General features: G+C 39.9%; 1 protein-coding gene across 4 annotated transcripts in view; it reads left to right on the top strand.

Annotated features, from left to right (window-relative positions):
• The first annotated feature begins 3,403 nt into the window (after positions 1-3,403).
• The window catches only part of FAM184A (family with sequence similarity 184 member A), a 119,609-nt gene continuing 99,994 nt past the window's right edge, over positions 3,404-23,018 (top strand). The window contains exon 1 of one of the 4 annotated variants that reach the window (XM_029945379.1): positions 3,404-3,685. In XM_029945379.1, the coding sequence (XP_029801239.1) occupies positions 3,518-3,685 (168 nt within the window). In that variant the 5' untranslated portion in view covers positions 3,404-3,517. The remainder of the gene's footprint in view (positions 3,686-23,018) is intronic. The other 3 variants (XM_029945376.1, XM_029945378.1, XM_029945377.1) reach the window with 3 other exon arrangements.

Below are 23,018 nucleotides of genomic sequence, written 5' to 3'. Positions count from 1 at the left end.
CTTCCCGTGTTGTATTCAAATTTGACTACCATATTACCTCTCCTATTCTGTATTGGATTGTAACCGAACATCTCCATTTGAATGTCCCACAGGCACCTTAAAAGTAACATGTTCTACACTGAACTTACCACTTTCCCCACCTGCCCCTCCTCCTCTAGTCTATCTCAGGCGGAGCTCTGTCTTTCTCAGCCTCAATGTCCTGTCTATTTTACCTTATGGATGTTTCACATACATCCATTTCTTTCTATTCTCACTGTGATAATTTAGGTCAATGTTCCATCCTCTCTCACTTCAATAAGTGCCAGAGCCTCATAACTAGTCTCCTTGCCTATAAAGTTGTCTCTGAGCCCATTTTCAACAGTCGCAAGAAATAGGTTACTAAAGTGCAAATCTGAAATTGCATTCTCTGTGTGAAGCCCTTAAGTGGTTCATGATTGCTTTCAGAATAAAATCCCACCCCTTTATCAAGGTAAATAAGCACCACCCTCATGAATAATCTTGATATCCGCTCTCTCTCATATTTTAATATCCCATCAAACTGCTCCAGCCATGTCATTACACTTCCCGCTCCCTCAGTGGATTATGTTCTCTCTTCAGGGCTTTGCCCTTTCTAGCTTCAGAGTTTGTAGTCCACCTTCCTATCCTTCTCATTTGAAAAATTCATCCTTCAGAAGTCTGTTCAACGATTGCTTTTCTGGGTGTGTGAAGTCTTCTCTGACACTTCGGATGCGGTTAAGTGCCTCTTTCGTGAGGTCCTTTAACACCACATTGCATTGCACCTTATTGTGTTTCTCACTAGACTGCTAACTTTTTGAGGACAGAGACTGATTCTTAGTCATTACTGCTACCTCAGCACCTAACAGCACCTGACACACAATAGGCATTACTAAATAAGGGTTTCTTGCCTAACTAGGTTTTCTATTGCACACCTGTTTTCTATTGCACACCTCCTTTATTGATTTTTATTATTTATTTATTTATTTTTATTTTTTAATGTTTTATTTATTTTTGAGAGAGAGACAGTGTAAGCAGGGGAGGGTCAGAGAGAGAGAGGGAGACACATAATCTGAAGACAGTCTCTAGGCTCTGAGCTAGCTGTCAGCACAGAGCCTGACGCAGGGCTCAAACCCATGAACCACGAGATCATGACCTGAGCCAAAGCCAGCGCTCAACCAACTGAGCCACCCAGGTGCTCCTTTATTGGATTTTTAAAAATGAGATTCTGGGTAATAAGATTATGGGTGTATTATATTATTCCTTATGTTTATATCATTTATAATTGAATAGAATTCTATACCAGATAACCTGTGTTATCCCATTGTGGTAGGGCAAAAATATTAAATTCATGGAATGATACTGGATGTCTTCTGAGTATAGTATTTAGGATAAGGCTCCTCTTGGGCTATGCTGTACAGTGACGGGGGGATCTCATGTGATAGGGTTCAGTGTAAACCAGGGCCACAACCTCTATCTGCCAAGTTAGAATGGGATACTGTCTCTTTTCAGAGGAGGCATTTGAGGAGCAAACAGGTTCAGCCAAGGCTATACATTGGTCTCATTATTTCCAGTATTATACAATTTCCACTATATTATAGAGACAAAACCAAAAGCACCTTTTCCCTAACAAAACTTAGTAATAAAAATTTAAGGAAATGGGGAGTCTTTTGAGCATACATTTCTGTATAGAATGTAAAGGATGCAGGAGTTCAAAAATGATTGTTAATCTTCTAAGCCTAGAATTTGATGAAATAACACTACCTCCTACTTCTCTTTAAGTTCATTGAATCATTAGAGTTTAAGAGTGTAGCAAAATTTGCATGATATTTGTTTCTGGCCATCTGCTCCATTCAGAACCTTGGAACTAGACAACTTATTTGGGGGGCTTGGGGTGGAAGTGGGCTGAGTACCTAGCACCTGGGGTAAGATGTAGCCAATTTCAGTCTTCCTTTCTGGAATTTCAACAGTTCTGGAAATATTTCAGGATGCTATTCAATTTTCACCTTGTTGGTTTAGATTTTGTCACAGATACTTTATAATTTTTTTCCCAATCGGATTTGTTAATAATCTCAAGTTTATACAATGGTTAGTTGCATGCTAAAGAGAAATCACATATTATAATGTGGGGGAATTCAGTTTTGCAAAACTGCCTGGAGAACAGAATTTTTTAAATAGGCACAATTCTACATTTTTAAAGTTTGTTAAGATTGCCCTAAAACAATTTACTTCAACACAGGATACACTTAAAAAAAATCACTTGACCTACAGGAGTAGAGATGTTAGGAGAAAATCAGTAGGAAAAAACACATTTAGAGAAGTGAAAACGCACAAGTAATGACACATTTTGGCGCAGCCCCAATTCCTTAAGGAGCTGGCATCTTGTTCTAGCTTCTGCTTTTCCCCTTCACTTCCAGACAACTAGATTCCATATATAATCGTCTTGGTCTTCATTAAAACTAGAAAAAAGTAGGGGTGCAGTGCTATGCTATTGACTGATGAGGTGTGATCTCTCCAAACACAGATACTTGGTGTTGAATGCAGAACAATGCTTGGCACTTAGTAGGTCGGCCTACTACACGGTAACCATCATATTTGTTTGAAAGGTTCAAGGCAGGGATTATTCCATTCCCGGCTACATCATTACCGATGTCTGCGGTGCTGAGGCCAGCTTTGGGAGGGAACTGGACTTGAGCTTGACGCCTTGCTCGAGGAAAAGCTACTTAGCCCAAGCGCACGCGATGTTGCACGTGGAAAATCGTCAGTAAATCGGCACGCGTTCTGCAAATCTAAAGGACCACAGCCTCATCCTCTCTCTCAGAAATTTTTACTTAGGACCCCACGCACGGCACATGGGGCTCGCCGCCCTGGCCGGGGCTCGGGGTCCCCACCACGGGGTGAAGCACCTGGCGGCGGGTCCCTGCTAGCCCTCCCCGGGTGCCTTTTAGTCACCGCGAGGCTGCGGGGCTGGCGGCGGCGGCGCGGGGCGGGGCTTGGCTGCGGAGAAATGACGTCGTCGTCCCCGCGCGCTCCGCGGGCCGCGCGCCCTGGTAACGGCTGCTCCGAGGCTCCCGCGTCCTCCTCCATGTCCCCGCCTCCCCCCGCACCAGCCCGCCCCGTCTCCTCCTCCCTCCGCAGCCCCGGCGGCGGCCGTCTTGCTAGGTCCCTGGTTCTGGGTAGGAGCGGGACTTGCGGGGCCACGCTGCCCACAACGCCCCCGCCAAGCGTCAGCTGAAGAGGGGGCAAGAGCGGGCCGGGCCGGGACCGCCGCCGCCGGATCCCGGGCGTCTGCCCCGCGCCGGTGTCGCCCGCGGCCTCGAGCCTGACGGGCTGCCCCGTCCCTGGACGGGAGTGACGGGGGCGCGGGGGTAGGGGGCCGGAGGGTGCCTGAAGCCGCGACTGTCAAACGCCGGGGGTCGGGTCCTGAAGCGACCGCCGGGGTTCTTGCCTCCCAGACGCTGTTGCTCCGCGGCCCGCCCCCGGGGCGCGAGGACGGGTGCCCGGGCCGGGGTCTATCGGGAAGATGGCGACCCCGGGCATGAGCTGGCAGCAGCACTATTACGGTGGCTCGGCGGCCGGGGCGGCCAAATTCGCGCCCTCTCCGGCCGCGGCGCAGCAGGCGGGGCACAGCATGGACTACAGCCAGGACCTGCACCTGAAAATGAGCAAGAAAATCGCCCAGCTCACCAAGGTAAGAGAGAGGCGGCGGGGTCAGCACGGCGGGGACCCCGTGTGGGCCGCGACGGGCTCAGCTGCCAAGCAGGGAGGCTGCGATTCCGGGACCGGGGCGAGTTCAGGGGGTTCCTTTTAGGAAGCAACAGCCAGAGACTAAGCTCCAAGAACCGTTCAAACTTCGGTGGAACGCCGGAGACGTTCATTTAAACTAGATAACTCAACCTCACGGCTGGGTGTATGGGGCTCGCACCCCGCTGCCCTTATGGGGGTAAACCAGCACAAAACAAATTAGGACCTACTTCCTTTATTGCACAATAATAAAATAGTTTAGTTTTGCTCTCATGCATCTGCCCAGACGTCACGAGCCTTTATACTACTGTATTATGTACAGTACCGTATTTACCCAACAAGACCCGGAATCTTCGCAATTAATCAGTATCTTGTGGGCTACCTACTCAGGGGAGAATAAACCTGAGCAATGTAGGAGGGTAAAACATACCTTGAGTGCCATTTGGGGGATTTAATGAGTCATTCCCTATCCTGACAAAATGCCAAACGAGGCTTGTTAGGTGAATCATGTGTCTGCACTTAGTTAAATGTTTCAGTCTATCAAAAGACAATTTTCAAAGCGCATAAGCCTGCAAATTTGGCCAACTGTAGTTTAGGATGGTGAGCTTTTTTTCTATGTAATGTTGACAATGAGGAGTTAATAACTGTGAAGCAAGAGCAATTCAAATAGATTCTGCTGCTCTGTTTGGATGTCATAAGCGATCTTTCAATACCCGTTAATGAGAACAGGTGATTCGTGGTTTCGGAAAGTTAGTAGAGGTGATCTTAATGTGTTTAAGCTGAGTTGACTAACCACTTGTCAGTAGTGTGGGTATGAAGAGAGATGGGCATCATGGGCCTTTACTAATAGGTAAGTCTGACTCTTTCAGAAAACTCCAAAATTCCCATTATAAAATTCCAGCCCTCGTTGGCAGCATGGAGTGGGTAGAGTAAGAGAGCTGGAAGAAAGGAAATGGGAGTGAAAAGGGAATGAAAAGAGGGTAAAAAGATTTTGGTGAAGAAATGTGACTGAGGGTAGAAAGAAAACTAACATGATAGGACTGAAGAAGGAAGGCTCCTATGAAGAGCAAAGGAAAAAGGAACAAGAACATAATGGTAACACTGGGGGGAATTTGGTGTTTGGTTTTTGTCTTAGGTTCACTCTGTCTCAGAGCTTGCTCAGTTTTTACTCTTAATCTTGTGACAGATGATTCTCATATTCAGAGGAGGAAGGCCCAGTAGGAAACAACAGTACACCATCAGGGCATTTATATGTTTGGGACCTCAAAGCCGGGTTTCCTAAAATCATGTTTGGTCTTCAGAATACCGATATTCAAAATGAAGCAAATGGATATTTATTTATTCTGGATTTTCTTATTCTGTGTCCACAACACTCTCTGTTCTTATTTGAGATTGTAATTCTCTAGGTTCTTGATGTACGTAATAGGAACAAGTTGGTAGTGGAACTGCGTGCAGTTTAATAAAAGAAGTTTCTCATCTATCCAGTAAACTACTTTTCTGTTTACTTATGCTTTTTCAATTTTCTGTTCTTTTATCAGAAAAAAAAACAGCACAACTGTTAAAGTTGAGAGTATTGATAGAAGCTGCTATCGCTTTCTCTGATCACCCACCTTTAATAAGGCAGGAAGCTGCCCCCATACCAGTGCTCCTCAAGGCTTGAGTGCTATTCCTAATCTTTACTGAGTGTTACTTGGACTCTCTGATTTAGTGTTTATAGTTACAGTCTCTAAACACACACACCACCTCCTCTGCTAAGTGCCTCAGTCATTTAATCCCTTGTACTAGAGTTTCTCAGCTTTGGCATTGTTGACATTTTGGATTGGCTAATTCCTTGTTAGGGGCAGGCAGGGCTGTCCTGTGCATTCTAGGATATTTAACAGCATTTCTGGTGCTACCTAGTAGATTCCAGAAGCACTCCCCACCTGCACGCACCATCATGACAATGACCATGTCTTTAGACATTACCAAATGTCCCCAGGAGGTGGGGGGGCGGGGGACTCTCCTCATGTTGAGAAGCACTGATTTATTCTGGAATATCTGTCCCACCCCTATCTCTTGCATTTGTTACTAAGAGAAGATGTGACAATGAAATAATCAGATAATAGCACTCTGTTGGAGCCAACACCCTTTAGTTCCTGAAACACACAATAAGACATGCATCCCTTTTGTACCATTTTGGAAACTGTCAAATTTTACAGTTACACTTCTTGTAAATACTGCCATCAGAATGATATCATAATTAATATATCTACTGTTAGATACTTCATTGGTATCTGCTACATAGAATTTTCACTCAGGAAGAGTTTAATTCACACTAGTAGAGGTAGGTTGGAAGCTTAGCATATATTTCAGAATTAGACATCATAATCATTAAAATAGGATTTTATATCTTTTGGAAAGAGTCAGTAGTACGCACTCTTCAGCATTATAGTTAGCGTGGCTTGGGAATCTGACTTTCTTGAATTAAAACTCCGGCTCTACTGATTACTAGTAATATGACCTTGGGCAAGTCATTAAATTCTGAGCCTCAGTTTCCTAATCTTTAAAAGAGGGATGATGATACTATAAATCTCTAGGATAGCAGGTTCTTAATTCAGGCTGTCACTGAAAAGAGAGAATCTATGCCAACAGAGTATTAATAAAATACTGGGTAATATATTTTTAAAATACGCCTCTATTTTTAAAATAAACTAGTTTGCAGTTAATAGTATTGTTGTATTTCTTTAGAGAGTTTTCTGATAAATTCTTTAAAAATATATACATTAATTCTATTTAAATTTTTACATGTATTCTGTATTGTTTTAGTACAGTATTGAAAATACATGCATTTTTCAAATACTTGACTAGTTATGAAAGGATAAATATGAAAGTAATCTGTATTATAATTTTGTACATAGTAAGACTCAATATATTTTTAACTAAAAAGCCAGCTCAGCTGCAGACATATTCAGATTCTGTTTCCCTAGAACCTAACATAGCAGTCATCTCCTAGAAAGAACAGTTTTTTAAGCACCTTTTATGTAAGGGGCACTTTGCTAAGCATTAGAGGTATAACACAGAGCAAGACACAGTCTCTGCTTTTTAAAGTGAATCTGTTATATTCAGGCTACTCCAGCAAATTTTAAGAATCACTTTTAGATTTTTGAGTCATATTATGGCAGGTTTTGGGGACCACTAATGGCTGAGCCATATTAGGATAGGCAGAGAAGCTGGGTGGGTTGAGTTATATTTAATAGGATCACATTTGTGTGCTTCTCTACCCTCCACTGTGTTGCCTCTTTATTGTATTAGGGAGAAAGCAATATAAGTAATGTAATAATCAAACAGCTTTTTTTGGTGTTAACTATCCCTTTCAGTTTGTGAGATTGGCTCATCTCCTGCCTGTAGTAATGAACTTGACTTTTTTAGTTGTTTTCAGATAATACAAGTTGTCCTTCAGTAACTAACTGCAGAAGTCTCAATTTGATTATTAAAATGTTCAGTGCCAACAAATAAATACCCCAAACCAAACCTAACTTAAGGACAATGCTTCTCCCCCATGTCTATTCCCAGCTCTGCCTACTGTGAGGGGGAGTCCAGTAATTGGGAAGTGGGGCATCATGACTTTTTTCTTCTTCCTGGGCTTTTCTACTCTTGCTTTGTCTTGCCATTCCTGATTTAACACCCTCCCACCCCCATTGGAAAAGGAAGAAGGGAAGAGAGGAAAGACTAGTAGCAAACTTCACTTGAATGGTGCATGGAGATCTAGTTTCAGTGCTGTTGTAGACTTGGCACACATTTAAAGCTCATTCTTGGGGTGCCTGGATGGCTCAGTTGGTTAAGCATCTGACTTTGGCTCAGGTCATGATCTCGCGGTTTGTGGGTTTGAGACCCGTGTTGGGCTCTGTGCTGACAGCTCAGAGCCTGGAACCTGTCTTCAGATTCTGCATGTGTGTCTCTCTCTCTGACCCTCCCCTGCTCACGCGCTCTCTCTCTCTCAAAAAAAAAAAATAAATATAACATTTAAAAAAACCTCATTCTTCACTCCTGCATTTTCTACCTCCTACCTCCATTGCTCAGGATTCCTCACCTCAGATTGCTTGACCATGAGAATGCATCTGTATTCTGGCTGGTTGCTTACTCCTTCCACAGCCTCTTGGATGTTGCAGGGCCTTCATGTTTATTTTGCTGAGGTTAGTTCAAGCTTCAGGTAACCCTCTTGGATACACCTAGATGACTCCAGCTTATGCCGTTTCTCTCCCATAGGACCCACTTTGGTCTGTAGGGAGCATTCGTTCTTTGTCCAGACAGACTGATAGTGGTCCCAGTTCAGCTATCTCTCATTTACTCTCACGTGCCTCTTAATCCAGTTTCTTATCATTTAGATTTTCCAAGGATGGATCAGATGCTTCTTCAGTATATACTTCTGAGTGCTTGAGACATATTAAGGTCTTCAGGTGGTCCCATTAAAGCCTTTTCCCCTAGGCTTTAGATGAGTGGCAAGCATCTGTCCTCTCTCTTGAAGGCAAGGACACTTGTTTCTGTAGCTCTCCCCAAGGAAACCTCCTCCAAAATCCTGTCAGGTTTCAGGCTTCTCTCACTTACATTGGGTGTAGGAGATAGCACATCTCAACACTTCTCTTTAGACTGTTCCCCCCCCCCTTTTTTTTTTTAAGTTTTGAGACTATTCTGACACCTGCTTTGGAATGTTGATTGTCTTTGGTTCTCAATAGAAACTTCCCTTATAATATGTTCTGTTAGCTGCTCATCCAGTGCCTCTTTAGTTGGTTATATTTTTGATACAATTTAGTCTAGTTATCACTTACTGACATAACTAGAATAAGGTACAGTATATGTTTCCAAAGAGCAGTAATAGTTTGAGTTCTCTGTGCTTAGTCAAGTCCTTCTTAAAAGTCGTCTTTTAGTAGCTAGCTTACGTCCCGTCCCATCCCTCTCCCTACCACTGCCCCGACCAACCTAGACCTTGTTAGGCTTGCCTTACTCTGAATTACCATAACATTTATTGCCTGTACTTCCTATTGGTACTTAATAATACAGATTTGTGAAATAATGTTTATTGTGCTTATAAATGTGCCTTGTTTCTTTAATTTGACTTATTTCCTCAGCTGTAGAGATTAAAGTAACTTTAATATGAATACTTTGCATGTAGTATAAAAGCTTAATAAAGCTTTATTGAAGATGGTGATTGTGAGGGTGATGATGCTGTAGCAAGTAATTTTGTTATACTCTACAGTAAATATTTTTAAGGACTGTATCTGCTATTCTGGGTTAATGCTAGATCATTTCACTAGACTTAAATTGCTTTTAAATATTTCAGTGTTTATTGGATTCCCCTTAAACTGCTTCAAAAGCTATATTATTTCATAATATACTCATATTTTGATGCAAAAATAAAAACATAAAGCACCTTGTTTAAAATATAAGTATTATATGTCATTTCAAAAGGTAGATAATTGATAGCAGATTCTTAGGAAATAAAAAAATAGTCTTGTGATCAGTCATTTAATACTAAGTGCTTTTACTATATCTAAAACCGAATGTGCCAACACACTAGTGAAATTTTCAGACAATCCTATTTTCTGTACATTAAATACAACCCACTTTTCACTAGTTTGTTTGAATTACCTAGATACTGTTTTTGATAGGATACAGTTTGGGTTATGACTTGGGTTGTTTTAGTTTAGCACATACCAAATGTAGGATCTTTTTTCCCCTCTCTTACTTCATTGCAGCCTTGCCATTCTATTATGTAGTAGCTTGGGTGTAATCTTTTAGTCATAGTTGAGTGGTTTGAATTGATATCTTGCATTTTACTAATGGACACAAAAACTTGATATACTATTTATCAGTGTCCAGACTTTGATAAAGGGACTGCCTTTAGAGTTAAAAAGTTTAGAGCTGGAAGAAACCACAGATTCTGACCAGCCTAACACTCTCATTTCATAGGCGTAGAAGTTGAGGGCCAAAGTCCTTTGAAGATTGTACAGCTTGCCCCTGATAGAACCTGAACAGGAACCAGAGAGAAGGGCAGCTGTGCTAGCAGGTCTCTTTTCCCTGCATCCGCCTTCTTTCTAACTAGTACTCCTCATTCATTTCCTAAGAAGCCAAAGAGGTGTTGTTTTGGTGGTGGTTTTCTCATGTCGGAGCCATGTTGTGTTTACCATTTCAATCACAGATTTCTAGGGACAGTGAACCCACGTGATGTACTGTCGCTCTGGATTTATAGGTTGTACAGTGTGTAACTGTGACTTTGGCAAATTTATAACAGCTATTTTATGTATTCTCAGATAAATGTCATAATATTTTTATGTTTTTATTAACAGCTTTAGTCATTCCAGACTTAAAAAATGTTTTAATTACGTTGATTTGGAGACTGTCATACTTGGTGTCAAAGTTACTACTAAAAGGTTATTTTAAATTTTTTTCCTTAGGCAACCTTTCCTGGTTGCTTATTTAATTGGGTAATTGCTTAGATCTCATTCCTGAAGGTAGGAACTTGGAAGTTTACCAGTTTTTCTTCCTTCACCCCTCTCTGTGTTATTTGTTTGTTTATGAAAATTATCTGCAGTCCTGTCATTGCCAACCTCTTAAAAAGTGGTATGAAAGAGAAAGGTTCAGCAAAATGTTAGTGAAGCAGTCTGGCCTTTTAATTGAATTAGTAAGTAAATCCTTATACTTTAATTTTTAAAATTATTAGTATTTCTGAAAATGTTGTATGTCATAAATTTGAGATGAGAACGCAGAGTAAGTTGGGTCTGTAAAGCTGTTTAGCTTCTGAATGACAATAGGAGGTAATTGGAGTGGGGACAGAGGAATAAAAGAAACTAATGTTCTGTCCTTTCAGTTTATCTTGGGAGATCTAAAAACGTTTCTAATCTTTGAGCATTCAAATAAACTTGAATATTGTGCCATGAGATGGGATTGGTGTGAATAATGAAAATTTGTAATGCCATACTTGTTTTTTCACCACTGGAAGTTTCTATTTTGTAGACCACTTATGTGAGTGAGAAGAACATTAAGTCTGTCAGAATTGGTATCTCCCTCAGTCCGTTTTGGAAATCAACACCTGAGGAAAGGTGGGAGACAATTGCTAACTTAATTCAGGATTTTTTTTTTTTTGCAAATAAAAAACTAAGTTAAAAATAATAGGGAAATAATACTATCAAAGTTACATTTTATATCCCAAGCATGATCTGAGACACAGGCTTTTTTAGATTGAACTGGGAACTTAACAGTTCTTTGAAATATTGAAAATAGTCTCTGACTGCCAATCAATTAATATATAAAAATGAATTTTGGAAACGCCAGTCTTTGCAGGTGGCGATTGCCAATTATAGTCAGTATTTTGTTATACTTAACATGTGAGACCAAAGCAAATATTTGAGAAAATAAACTTTTTATTCTTAACTTTCTGTTAAACCATAACAGAGTACTGAGTGGAATGAATGGGAATTAAGAAGAAAAGCTATAAAATTGGCCAATTTGTGTCAGAAGGTTACTCACTCAGTACAAACTGACCTTAGTCACATGAGAAGAGAAAATTGTTCACAGGTGTACCCACCAAAGGATGCCAGCACACAGTCTATGAGAGAAGGCAGCACCCGAGTGCCCCAGCCTCAGATTTACATAGCTGGTCTTCGTGGGGGACAGAGTAAAATCACCTATGGGGTCAAGGTGAACTTAACTAGAGCCGTTGATGAGACCTAGTTAGAGACTGTATTTTTAAAGTTATGTTAAACCATAACTGAGTACTGTCATTTGTAGATCTCAAACTTATTGCATTATTGATTACATCTTTCCTAATAAACCTTAATAGGAATGTACAAAATTAGCGAAGTTGAATATGTAAATTTTTTGTCCTACATCTCTTACCTTCATTTTGAGATATTAATGGAGGTTGAAACTACCAAAGTAGATGGAAAAACAAAAGCCATGATTGACCAGAATACTTGGTATTTGGACAGTTTAGATTCAGGTCCTAATGTGCTGCCTAATTTATTATAAAGGATATAGCATTATTTTTAATGTTTATTTTTGAGAGAGAGAGCACAAGCAGGGGAGGGACAGAGAGAGAGAGAGAAAAGGGGACAAAAGATCTACGCTGACAGCAGCCCATGAACCATGAGATCATGCCCTGAGCTGAAGTTGGATGCCTAACCAACTGAGCCACCCAGGTGCCCCAAGGAGATGGTATTTTTAATGACTTCTAAAAATTATGAATCTGTATTTCCTTATTTATATGTACCATCTCTATTTTGAGATTTAAAAATGAAAATTTGGTTTATAAAGTGTATTGTTAATATTTATGTTATCTCTAAAATTTACAATTTTAGGAAAATATTAAGATAAACCCCTATTCAAAATTATTAGAGAAGGAATTATTTTTAGTTAACTAGAAGTTACCATAGGGATTAATAAATTTCCATCTTCCAAATGTATTTATATTTAAACCATACCCTTCATAAGTTCCACAGAGTCCTTTATTACCTCTCAATCAGTGTTACAATCATTAGTATATGCTTAGAAGATTAGGCTAACCCTACACTAATCTTATGGCAAATAATGAAATTTTATTTCTTTATTCTTAAAATATTTTATTTATTCTTGAGAGAGATAGAATGAGGGAGAGGGGCAGGGAGAGAGAGGGAATCTTAAGCAGACTCCATGCTCAGCAAGGAGGCTGGCTTGGGGCTCCATCTCGTGACCAAGACAGCATGACCTGAGCTGAAATCAAGAGTCAGATACTTAACTGATTGAGCCACCCAGGTGCCCCTGAAATTTTATTTCTGAATAAGTTCAATTACTTCTTTTTTTATTTGCCCTGTTTCTCTCATAAAGTGAATGTAAAGTTTGAATATACACAAATTCTAGACATTGACTTTCTAGTTGGGAAGATTTCGTTTTTTCTGTTGAATGTGTGTCTGTGTGCTCACAGGTATTTACATTTTTCATCCTGTTCCTCCTTAAGCACAGTAATAGAATTTCATCTTGGGGCCCCCTGGGTGGCTCAGTCAGTTAAGCCTCCGACTTCGGCTCAGGTCAGATCTCACGTTCGTGGGTTCGAGCCCCGCGTCAGGCTCTGTGCTGACAGCTAGCTCAGAGCCTGGGGCCTGCTTCCGGTTCTGTGTCTCCTTCTATCTCTGCCCGTCCCCCTCTCATGCGCTGTCTCTCTCTGTATCAAAAATGAATAAAACATTTAAAAGAAAAAGAATTTCATCTTTTTCAGAAAACATTTCATAACTGAAACTCTAAATAGTATCTCATTCTTATTCTTAAATGTTTTGCATAGTGAAACAATTTAAAAACAAAGTGTATGTAATTTTGAAGGGAAGCTGTGTGTGTGTGTGTGTGTGTGTGTGTGTGTGTATACATATGATATAATCTACTCAGTAACACAGGAAGATCTACTTAAATCTTTTTTTCTTAAGTTTATTCATCTTGAGAGAGAGAGGGAAAGTGATAATCCCATGCAGGTTCCACGCTGTCAGCACAGAGGCTGACATGCAGCTCAAACTCACGAACTGTGAGATGATGACTTGAGCTGAAATCAAGTTGGATGCTTAACTGACTGAGCCATCTACGTACCCCCAAAGATCTACTTAAATATGACTAAAATAGAGCATATATATCCATATTGTTAGTAAACTTTTGTTGCATGCCTAGTCCATGACAGATGTTGTGCTAGACACTATTGATTATTTAATACTATTCAATTATCATTCTACTTTTGCACTACATATATTTTTAGGTTTTTCCCCAACAGATCTGTGAGAAAATATGACCGGAATGAAGTAGGTGAACATTTTCATCAACAGATTAATTTAATCTGAATAATTTAAATGCTTAATTGTGTGCAACTTTTTGGGGTTTTTTTGAGTAGAATTTATAGATTTCATTTTCTTAGATAAACTAACTAGTGCCTTCCCGTGTTGTCTTTAATAAGGTTTTTAATAATAATATAAAGAATAACACCAGCACATTCTCTGGTTACTAATCTATAACATATTTGTTCAGAGGAGGTAGTTGACGTGTAAGAAGAATTTCAGTTTTCTGAAACCCAGGAGTTCATGGGACAATATTAGGTTTAGGTCTCTCATGGGCAGGCCAGAGAGCCACGGACCCATAGCCATATGGCCCAGTGAGGCAGCAGTGCCCATCATTATAAGTCAGAGGTGTGATTCAGTGGGTTTGACAGACCCCAGTTTGAATTTCAGGTTCACCATGTATTAGTGTTTGACCTTTAATAAGTTATAACCTGTTAGAGCCTCAGTCTCCTCAAATGTAAAATGAGAATAACAAATCCAATCTCATAGGATTACTGTAGAGATTAAATGAGATAATCTGTGTAGGAGAGGAGGTCAGTAAATTTCAGTTTCTACCCATTTTCCAGGCCCCTGCCCCTTGTTTAGTATTTGTTGACACAGTTTTAACAAGTATGTTTTTGAATATAACTTATCTTTTGATGGTGGTATAATCTACATTATTAAGGACCACAGCTATCAAAAGTAAAGGTTTAACAGCAAGTAAAGTAGATTTGATTCTCAATATTTGAGATGGTTATATTCTTTGAATTTATGTTCTGGGAGGAATACAGGGTTATGTTTGTGACACCCTCCAGTCACATTTTCATCAACCAGTCAACACATAGCCTTGTTTTATGTGTGTTTCCACTTATTTATTTAAAAAAATTTTTTTACATTTACTTATTTTTGAGAGACATAGAGAGACAGAGCACAAATAGGGGAGGGGCAGAGAGAGAGAGAAACACAGAATCTGAAGCAGGCTCCAAGCTCTGAACTGTCAGCACAGAATCCGACACGGGACTTGAACTCACAAACCATGACCTGAGCTGAAGTCGGATGCTTAACCAACTGACCCATCCTAGTGCCCGGTATGTGTTTCTGTTTAATGGCCCCCTACTGGGGCACCTGGATGGCTTAGTCGGTTAAGCCTCCAACTTCGGCTCAGGTCATGACTCACTGTTCTTGAGTTGGGGCCCCACGTTGGGCTCTGTGCTGACAGCTCAGAGCCTGGAGCCTGCTTCAGATTCTGTGTCTCCCTCTCTCTCTGCCCGCTACACTCATGTTTTGTCTATCTGGTTCTGTCTTTCAAAAATAAATAAACATTAAAAACAAATTTTTAGGGGCACCTGGGTGGCTCAGTCGGTTAAGCATCCGGCTTTGGCTCAGGTCATGATCTCATGATTGTGGGTTTGAGCCCCGCGTCAGGCTCTGTGCTGACAGGTAGCTCAGAGCCTGGATCCTGCTTCGGATTCTGTAGCTCCCTCTCTCTCTGAACCTCCCCTGCTCATGCTGTCTCTCTCTGTCTCCAAAAATAAGTAAAAATTTAAAAAAAATTTTTTAAATATATCTAATTGATTCATTAACAGTGAACTCATAGGCAACAGTGCTATAATTCACATGTGAATGAAGATTAACAAACTGTGAATGTTAGATTGTGAGGTTGCATATAAATTTTTAGCAAGTCGACAAACTTGGAAATATGGAATCCACAAATGATGAGCATCTACTGTATCTAAGAATGGATGCTGAACTCCATCTGCTGTTTACTTACTCATGCCCTGGGTTCTCAGCTGTTGTTTTGGGCCTGTGTGACTATGACTCTTACTAACACCCTGAACACCTTCACATGAGCGTGACTTTGACTTTTATTATCTAAGCACCCACAGATGAGAGGGGTAGGAAAGGATAGTGGGATAGCAGGAAAACTCATCTTTTGTGTGGGGTTATCAGTCACCTAGTAGCCACCCTATGATCAAATGTGGGACAAAATTGCACCCGGATATTCTCCTTATATTTAAACTGTGATCTTTACATTCTGAACTTGAATCTACCACATTTGTTCTAGGTCAGAAAAAGGAATAAAATATAAAAAGTGTTCCACGGCAGGGAGTGAAACATGTGAAAATACAGTGTTGACTTATTTTAATTTAAAAAAAGGCATTTTTTGTATTCATTGTTTGTTTAAAATATGTTTGCAGTTATTTCCTTCTCAGCATAAACTGTCAGTGTAGGAGTTGTTTTTGTTAAAAGCCTTTGTCTAGGTATCTAAAAAGAACTACAAATCTTATACTCTCTGGGAGTCAGCACATTTGGTTGGAAGTTTCTGAATTAACTTTATACAATGTACAGAAAACTTAAACTATTCAACTACAGAATTTTTGGCAGATAGACTTACTGTTTTTTTCTTATCTTGACTTATACCTTTCTTAAATGACCTAGAATATGTGTATTTTCAATGTTGTTAATAGTAGAGTATGTTCCTATTTATCTATTCCTTCTTTTCCCAATCCCCTGGGGATTATCAGAAAATACTGATGAAAAAGGAGCCCAGATAAGAGCAACTCTGTGGTTTTGAAGGAGTTAGCAGTGTTAACTGGCCTAGAAAAAGTAAGACTTTGAACTGAAACCAAGCCTGTCATTTTAATACTGTCCTCTTGATCCTGTGTATCTTTAATTCCAATCCTGAGTCACCTTTGCTCTTTGTTTTCTCTGTTTCTGGATTGTGGAGCATTGCCAGAGAAATTTTGGAACTGCACTTTGGCAGAATAATGCCACCCTTCATTTCCTTACCCCCAAAGATGTCTACCGCCCAATCTCTGGTATCTTTGAATATGTTACTTTATATTTGCAGATGTGACTAAGTGAAGGATTTTGACATGGAAAGATTATCCTTGACTATTTGGATGGAACCAGTGTAGTCAGAAGAGTCCTTCTCAGTGAAGAGGGATGTAGGTGAATCAGTGCCAGAGTGATGAGACGTAAGAAAGATTTGGCCAGCCATTGCTGACTTTGAAGATGGAAGGTTGCCATGAGCCAAAGAATACAGGTGGCCTCTAGGACCTAGAAAAGGCAAGGAAATGAATTATCCCCAAGAACCTCCAGATTTTAGCCCAGTGAAACTCTTTTGAGACCTCCAGAATTCTAAGATTAATAAATGTATGTTGCTTTAAGCCATTAGCTTTGTGACAAATTGTTATAGCAGCTAGATGAAGCTAAGGTTTGGACATTGATAGCTCTGTGCAATATCATGTGATCCCGTTCTACCTGATCACACAGTGTTGGGGCATTGTTTTATGTTGCTGTCTCTCTGAATTGCCTACCATTGCTGCTGCTTCTCTTATCCACATCAGGTGGATAAACTGCTTTCTATTTTACTAAAATGGTCAAGACTATCAAACTTCAGTTACTTGTCTGCAAAGATACTGGGGTCATTCATTCCTTGAGAGAACAGTCTCTTGGTCCTGCCAACTTAACTTTTATGCAGATGCTGTTTCTCTGTCTCTTAAATAGCTCACTCTTGACAGGGACAGATAGGAATCAAAAAACCTAATTGGGAGGGTATTGGAGTATAGTACTGATGAGAGATTAGGAGGGCCTGGGTTAGGATTGTGGTAGTAGAGAGAACAGAAAGATTTGGAAAATCTTCAGGGGCAGATTTAAGAAACAGGAAGTAAACTTGTCAGGACTTTATAATGATCTGTTGTAGTGGAAGATTAAGGATAATAGGTCTCTCATCACAAGAATAAATGTTGATGATTGAGTGACTAGATAGAATATTAAGTCAACTGAGAGGAATATGGAAAGAACATCTATTTCTTTGTAACAAATTACCCTCATATTTAGCAGGTTAAAACAAACATTTATATCTCAGTTTTCTGAGGTATAGGAATGTAGGTGTCACTCAGCTGGGTGGTTTTGGCTCTCATGAGATTATAGTCAAGCTGAAGAGGTGACTGGGTCTGGCGGCTTCATATTTTAGTTTATTCTTGTGGCTGTTAGCAGGATACTTTCCTGTCCTTTCCACAGCAAGTGATCCAAGGGGATTGGAGAAAAAGACCAAGATGGAAGCTATAGTCCTTGTATAATATAATCATAGAGTGACATATCACCACTTTTGTCATATTTTATTTGGTTATACCAACCAACCATGGTACAGTAGAGGTGGTAACTACACAAAGATTTGAATATTGGGAGACAAAGATCAATGGTTAGCCCAAGAGAGAAGCAGAATTGATGGGAGAAAGAGATGAGTTCACAGTTTAAGATGGCCATGTATATCCAGGTAGAAATAGTTAACAAACATTTGGATATTCATTTTAAGCCAAAAGGAGAAATCAATACTAGAAATAAAATTTAAAAGTCATTAGCAGATAGGTGGTAATTAAAATCATGAGTGATTGGAGCCTTAAGCAGAATAGAAAATATTTAGTATAGTTGCTCGGGGAAGGAGGAGAAAATCACTGACCAGAGATAAGTGGAAGAATCCAGTGAGATGTGTTGTTGTCTTAAGAAAATTAGATGTGGTATTTGGTCTCAATTTAAATGTGCCACAGTTTTCTATAAGTCCTATGGAGTCCTATGGAGAGAACCATTGTTCACCAAATGTAGAAGAGAAGAAGGCAGTTCTTAAATGATTAATCCAGAACCTTTGTTTGACTGATGGGTATAATAGAAGGACTGGGGTTAAAAGAATTAAAGAACTTCAATAGAGGCACCTGTGTGGCTCAGTCGGTTAAGCATCTGACTTTGCCTAAGGTCATAATCTCATGGTTCACAAGTTCAAGCCCCACGTCGGGCTCTGTGCTGACAGCTCAGAGCCTGGAGCCTGCTTCAAATGCTGTGTCTTCCTCTCTCTCTGCCCCTCCTCCACTCATGCTCTGTGTGTCTCTCTTTCTAAAAAATAAATAAAAACATTAAACAATTTTTTAAATTAAAAAAAAGAACTTTAATAGATAGTAATTAGGTTTATCTACCCTTGAGCTGTATGCTGCATGGAGAAGGAAGTGGGGTTAGGATGGAGCTGATAGATTAAGGAAAATTTAGGAATTGAGAGGACCATTAGTATGAATGTAGATAATGCCCAGAAGTTGAAGGAGTTGTAACATGAGAGGTTTGAGGTGGAACAAGTTAAAAAGAGATGCAGAGTACAGTCTTAAGAATGTTTATAGGGGAGTGACAGTTGTTTGAGTTAGGAATCTCAAAGAACTGTAACTGTCTTTTAGATTCTACGAGTTAAAAAGTTTAAGTGTTTATTTTTGAAAGAAGAGACAGGGTGTGAGTGGGGCAGGGCAAAGAGAGAGAGACAGACAGACAGACAGAGACAGACTCTGAAGCAGGCTCCAGGATCTGAGCTATCAGCACAGAGCCCGACGCAGGGCTTGTTAGATTGTGAGATCATGACCTGAGCTGAAGTCGGATGCTTAACTGACTGAGCCCCCGTGCATCCTGATTCTACATCATTTTTGAAATCTCCAAAGGTAATGACATTTGGGATAGGAGGGAAATTTATGAGTCCCGTGCCTAAATGTATACTAAATGTGGGCAGTGACTTGGAGGCTGGTTTATTAATGTCATGAGGCAGGTGCAGTGATAAAGATGAATAATGGGACAATTTGTCTGACTGTGCCATTTTACCCTTTTTAGAAGGAGGCACTGAGTAGCTAGGAGAATGCCCAAATCACTTCCATATCCCATGATGAGTTAGGTGCAGCATGGGAGATGGCTTCTGTTGGAAGAGAATCTGTGTCTTTGGCTGAGAGTGGCAGATATGGGATTCTGAAGATGTTAAGAATTAGTTTTATTTGTGTGGGTGGGTGGTAGGTGTTTGATCTGATATTTAATTACTGGCTCTGGGATTGCAGAGTATAATAATATGGGCGATGGTGGAGGAACCAGGGGATGAAGCTGGATACTGGAATTTAGCTTGCAGCTGTTCTGTAGTCACATGGCTAAATAAGGTGGACTATATTATCTTAGAATGTGAATCTCATTTTGCTTAAGTTTTCTTATTAGCAACCAGAAAATTGTAGGTCTTCAATAAATATTAAACAAGAAACTAGAATTTTTAAGAGAAGAGTGATGTATTTGTGAATTATTTGATCAAACTGTCTTTTCTAACTTGATTAGTGTTTATATAAAATTTCTGCATAGTTTGTCATCCTTAAAATAATAACATGAATAAAAATACCAGTATTTTACTTACTAGATATATGGCTATATTTTCAGATTTTTACCTTTTCATTGAACAAAAAGTGTAAAGGTTAAACCTGAAAATCACATTTTATAAAATCTAAACATCTTTTAGAAAACTAGCATAGAAGTTATTTAACAAAAGAAGAGATATTGTGCCAAATATGACCTCTGGAATTCCATGTCTGAGATATGGAACTTTGCTTCTTTTACTTTATTCCTAGAGGGGTCATCATGCAGTAGCCATTTTGAGTGTCTAATAAATGCTAGACACTGTGGAGGACACAAATAGGTCAAGGGGCTTATCGTTCAGGGCCTTGCAATCTAACAGTTGCACAAGGACATACCGGAGACAGAACATATCTGAGACAAAGCAGTATTTGGCAACCTCTTCATGTTTCAGGTTACCTAAGTGAAACTCTGGCCAGATTAGTAAGAGCCTTCTGATCCTTTCAGTTCCTCTGCTGAGCACAACTGTCTTTACCACAAGATTGGAGACGGTGGACCTAAGCAGGCTTGTCCCATTCACACCTGGTTACCCATTCTTAGTAGGACCATATCAATAAGCAAAACATTTAAATTGAAAAATGTGTTGTACAATACTGTGTGTCAGGTACTGTGCTAAGCATTTTAGATACATTATTCTGTTTCATCATTTTAACTTCACCAACTGGGTATTATTCTCTTCACTTTACAGGAAAAAAAACCCTAAGGCTTAGGAGATGTTTAAGGTAACTTTCTCAAAGTTAGACAGTTGTAAGTGAGGCTAACCCTAGTTACCTGTCTCTCACACACTGGGAATCCTGTGCAAAGTCCACAGTTTCTGGGTTCAGAATGATAAGACCAGAGTACATATGGAAGCTTCAAGCCAGATCATTCTATCTTACCTCCTATCTCTCTCTGTCCCTGGGCCCTGGCTTCAAATGCAGGTTCATGGGTCACCTAGCTTATCCTCAGGCAATGTGTGCTTCCTTTTCCTGGATGCTTGTTGGGTTTTTATACTTGTTTTCTCTAGAACTCTTGCTCCCTGTTGAACAAACTTCTCTGCAGTCATATCTCATCATCAAGTACTCTTGTCTGCTTGCTTTAATTGAAAACCTGGCTCTCTCCATAGGATACTGCTTTTCCCACTGCCTTTGTAGGTGACCAACTCATTTTCACATATTTCGTCAACCAAACGTCTGGAGACAATATCTTTCTTCTAGCTCTCATTGCCACCTGTCAACCATTACTCCTAGACTCTTCTGTAAATACAGTTCTTGAGGTGTAGGCCAACTGTCTCTTCCTCCTGCACCTCTCTCTCTGTTGCTTCCTGTGCTAGCAGAGAGTCTGTCTGTGGGTGACCCATCTAACATCCTAGTCTCACAGTTCTTACCCTTTGCAGATTCCATAATCTTTACCTTTACTTAAGCTACTTGGCACATTTTTCTCTCAGTCTTAACTCCAGAAAAACCAAATGTATGGCACTGTGTAAAAATTTGTTGATTGAATCAATGGACTTCTTAACCTTTCAGCTTTCCCTTTCCTTTTCACATTTTACCCATTCTCCAACCCCTGTGGTTCTTTTGTCTCTTCATTTTCTTTCTGTTCATCAGCCTTTCTTGCTTCACTTTGTTCTTAATCTATTGTAGACTGACTTGCACTATTACTGCCACCACTATCTTGCCCAGTGTTTTTCCTCTACACTTTCCAGACCAGCAAGAGGATAATAGTGGCCAGATGTGACACTTGTTCACCTAGTATATGTCAGTGAGAAAGCAGAATGTCCATGGAAGCACCCCTAGAAGGGCCCAGCTGAGTGGGGTGAAAACAGAAAGAACACTAGGTGGGAATGCTTGGACAACGCAAACAAGGTCCAGCAGACAGAGCTTCCGATTGTAACTGGGGTGATAATAGCCGGTTTTAACCGAATATCTTCTGCAAAGTCTAAACTTTAATTAGAAGTGACTAAACACTTAGAAACAATAGGGCTAAGTTTTTCTCTGCCAATTAGTTGCAGATTTATAAAGAAAATAAAGGTCTGTATTTGTGACCTTTCTTGCTTCTTGAGAAAGGCCTCAGTTGGAATATACTTACCTCTTAGGACTGCCTTTGCTGCAATGTTTTCGACTGCTTTGTGTTCATTTTCAATTGCTTCCATGTTTTTTTTTTTTTTAAACTCTTCTTTAACTTCCTGATTAATCCATTAAACAAGGATAGTCTTTTTGTTAAACAGTAAAACGAAGGGCACCTGGGTGGCTCACTCAGTTGAGTGTCCGACTTCGGCTCAGGTCATGATCTCACGGTCTGTGGGTTTGAGCCCCACATCGGGCTCTGTGCTGACAGTTCAGAGCCTGGAGCCTGCTTCACATTCTGTGTCTCCCTCTCTCTCTGCTCATTCCCCATTCATGCTCAGTCTCTCTCTGTCTCTCAAAAAATTAAAGTTAAAAAAAAATTTTAAAAAAGTAAAATGAGCTTTTTCTGGCAAAGTAAGACTTGTGGATGACAGTAGATATATAGAATTCAATATAGGTAACTCATTAACAAAGAGTTTATAATGATAAAACCGGAAGTACTGGTATAGTTCTTTGTTTACGATAAGTGCTAAATAATTCTAATGCTTGACAGAATGTTTACTTATCATGGTTATAGTCGGGTACACAACATCTTGCTTCAACTAATTATGTCTGTAGCCATGACCTAATTCAAACATAAATTGAAATAAAAGGGTGAAAAAGACTAAGTCTAGTAAGTGGAGAGTATGTTAGAAATAAGACTTTGAAACCAATAAGCTGGAAATCAAACATTAAGAAATTATTTTATTGGTTATGATGGTTTCTAAAGTTGAACTGTCAAAATAAATGGGGAAATTAACAAAATTGGCAAAAAAAAATTTTCTTTGAGGATGAAAGTCTCAGTAACATGAAGGGGAAAAAAATATGGAATATGGTCACTAAAGTGAGGGGATGGCCACATTACCCAGCATACATATTCCAGTTACTTGTTGTTTCTCTGGTTATCCATTGCTGCCTTTCACACCACCCAAAACTTTTGCATAAAACAACCACATTTTATTCGCAAATTCTTGGGTTAAGATTTCAGAGAAGAGACAGAAGTGCTGGTCTTTTTGTTCCTTAATATCTGGTTTTCAGATGGGAAGACTAGAATGGATGAGTGTGATTTGCTTGGCTGGGAGTTGAAACAGCTGGCGTTGGAGAATCTACTTGAAAGAAGACTTCTTTTTTTCACTTTGTGCCTGGATTGGGGTGACTTGAAGGCTGGGCTCAGTTGGGGCAGTTGACTAGAGGA

The sequence above is a fragment of the Suricata suricatta genome, chromosome 7 (assembly GCF_006229205.1).
Source record: "Suricata suricatta isolate VVHF042 chromosome 7, meerkat_22Aug2017_6uvM2_HiC, whole genome shotgun sequence".
Classification (NCBI taxonomy): Eukaryota; Metazoa; Chordata; class Mammalia; order Carnivora; family Herpestidae; genus Suricata; species Suricata suricatta.
This window is presented reverse-complemented; position numbering and strand designations above follow the sequence as displayed.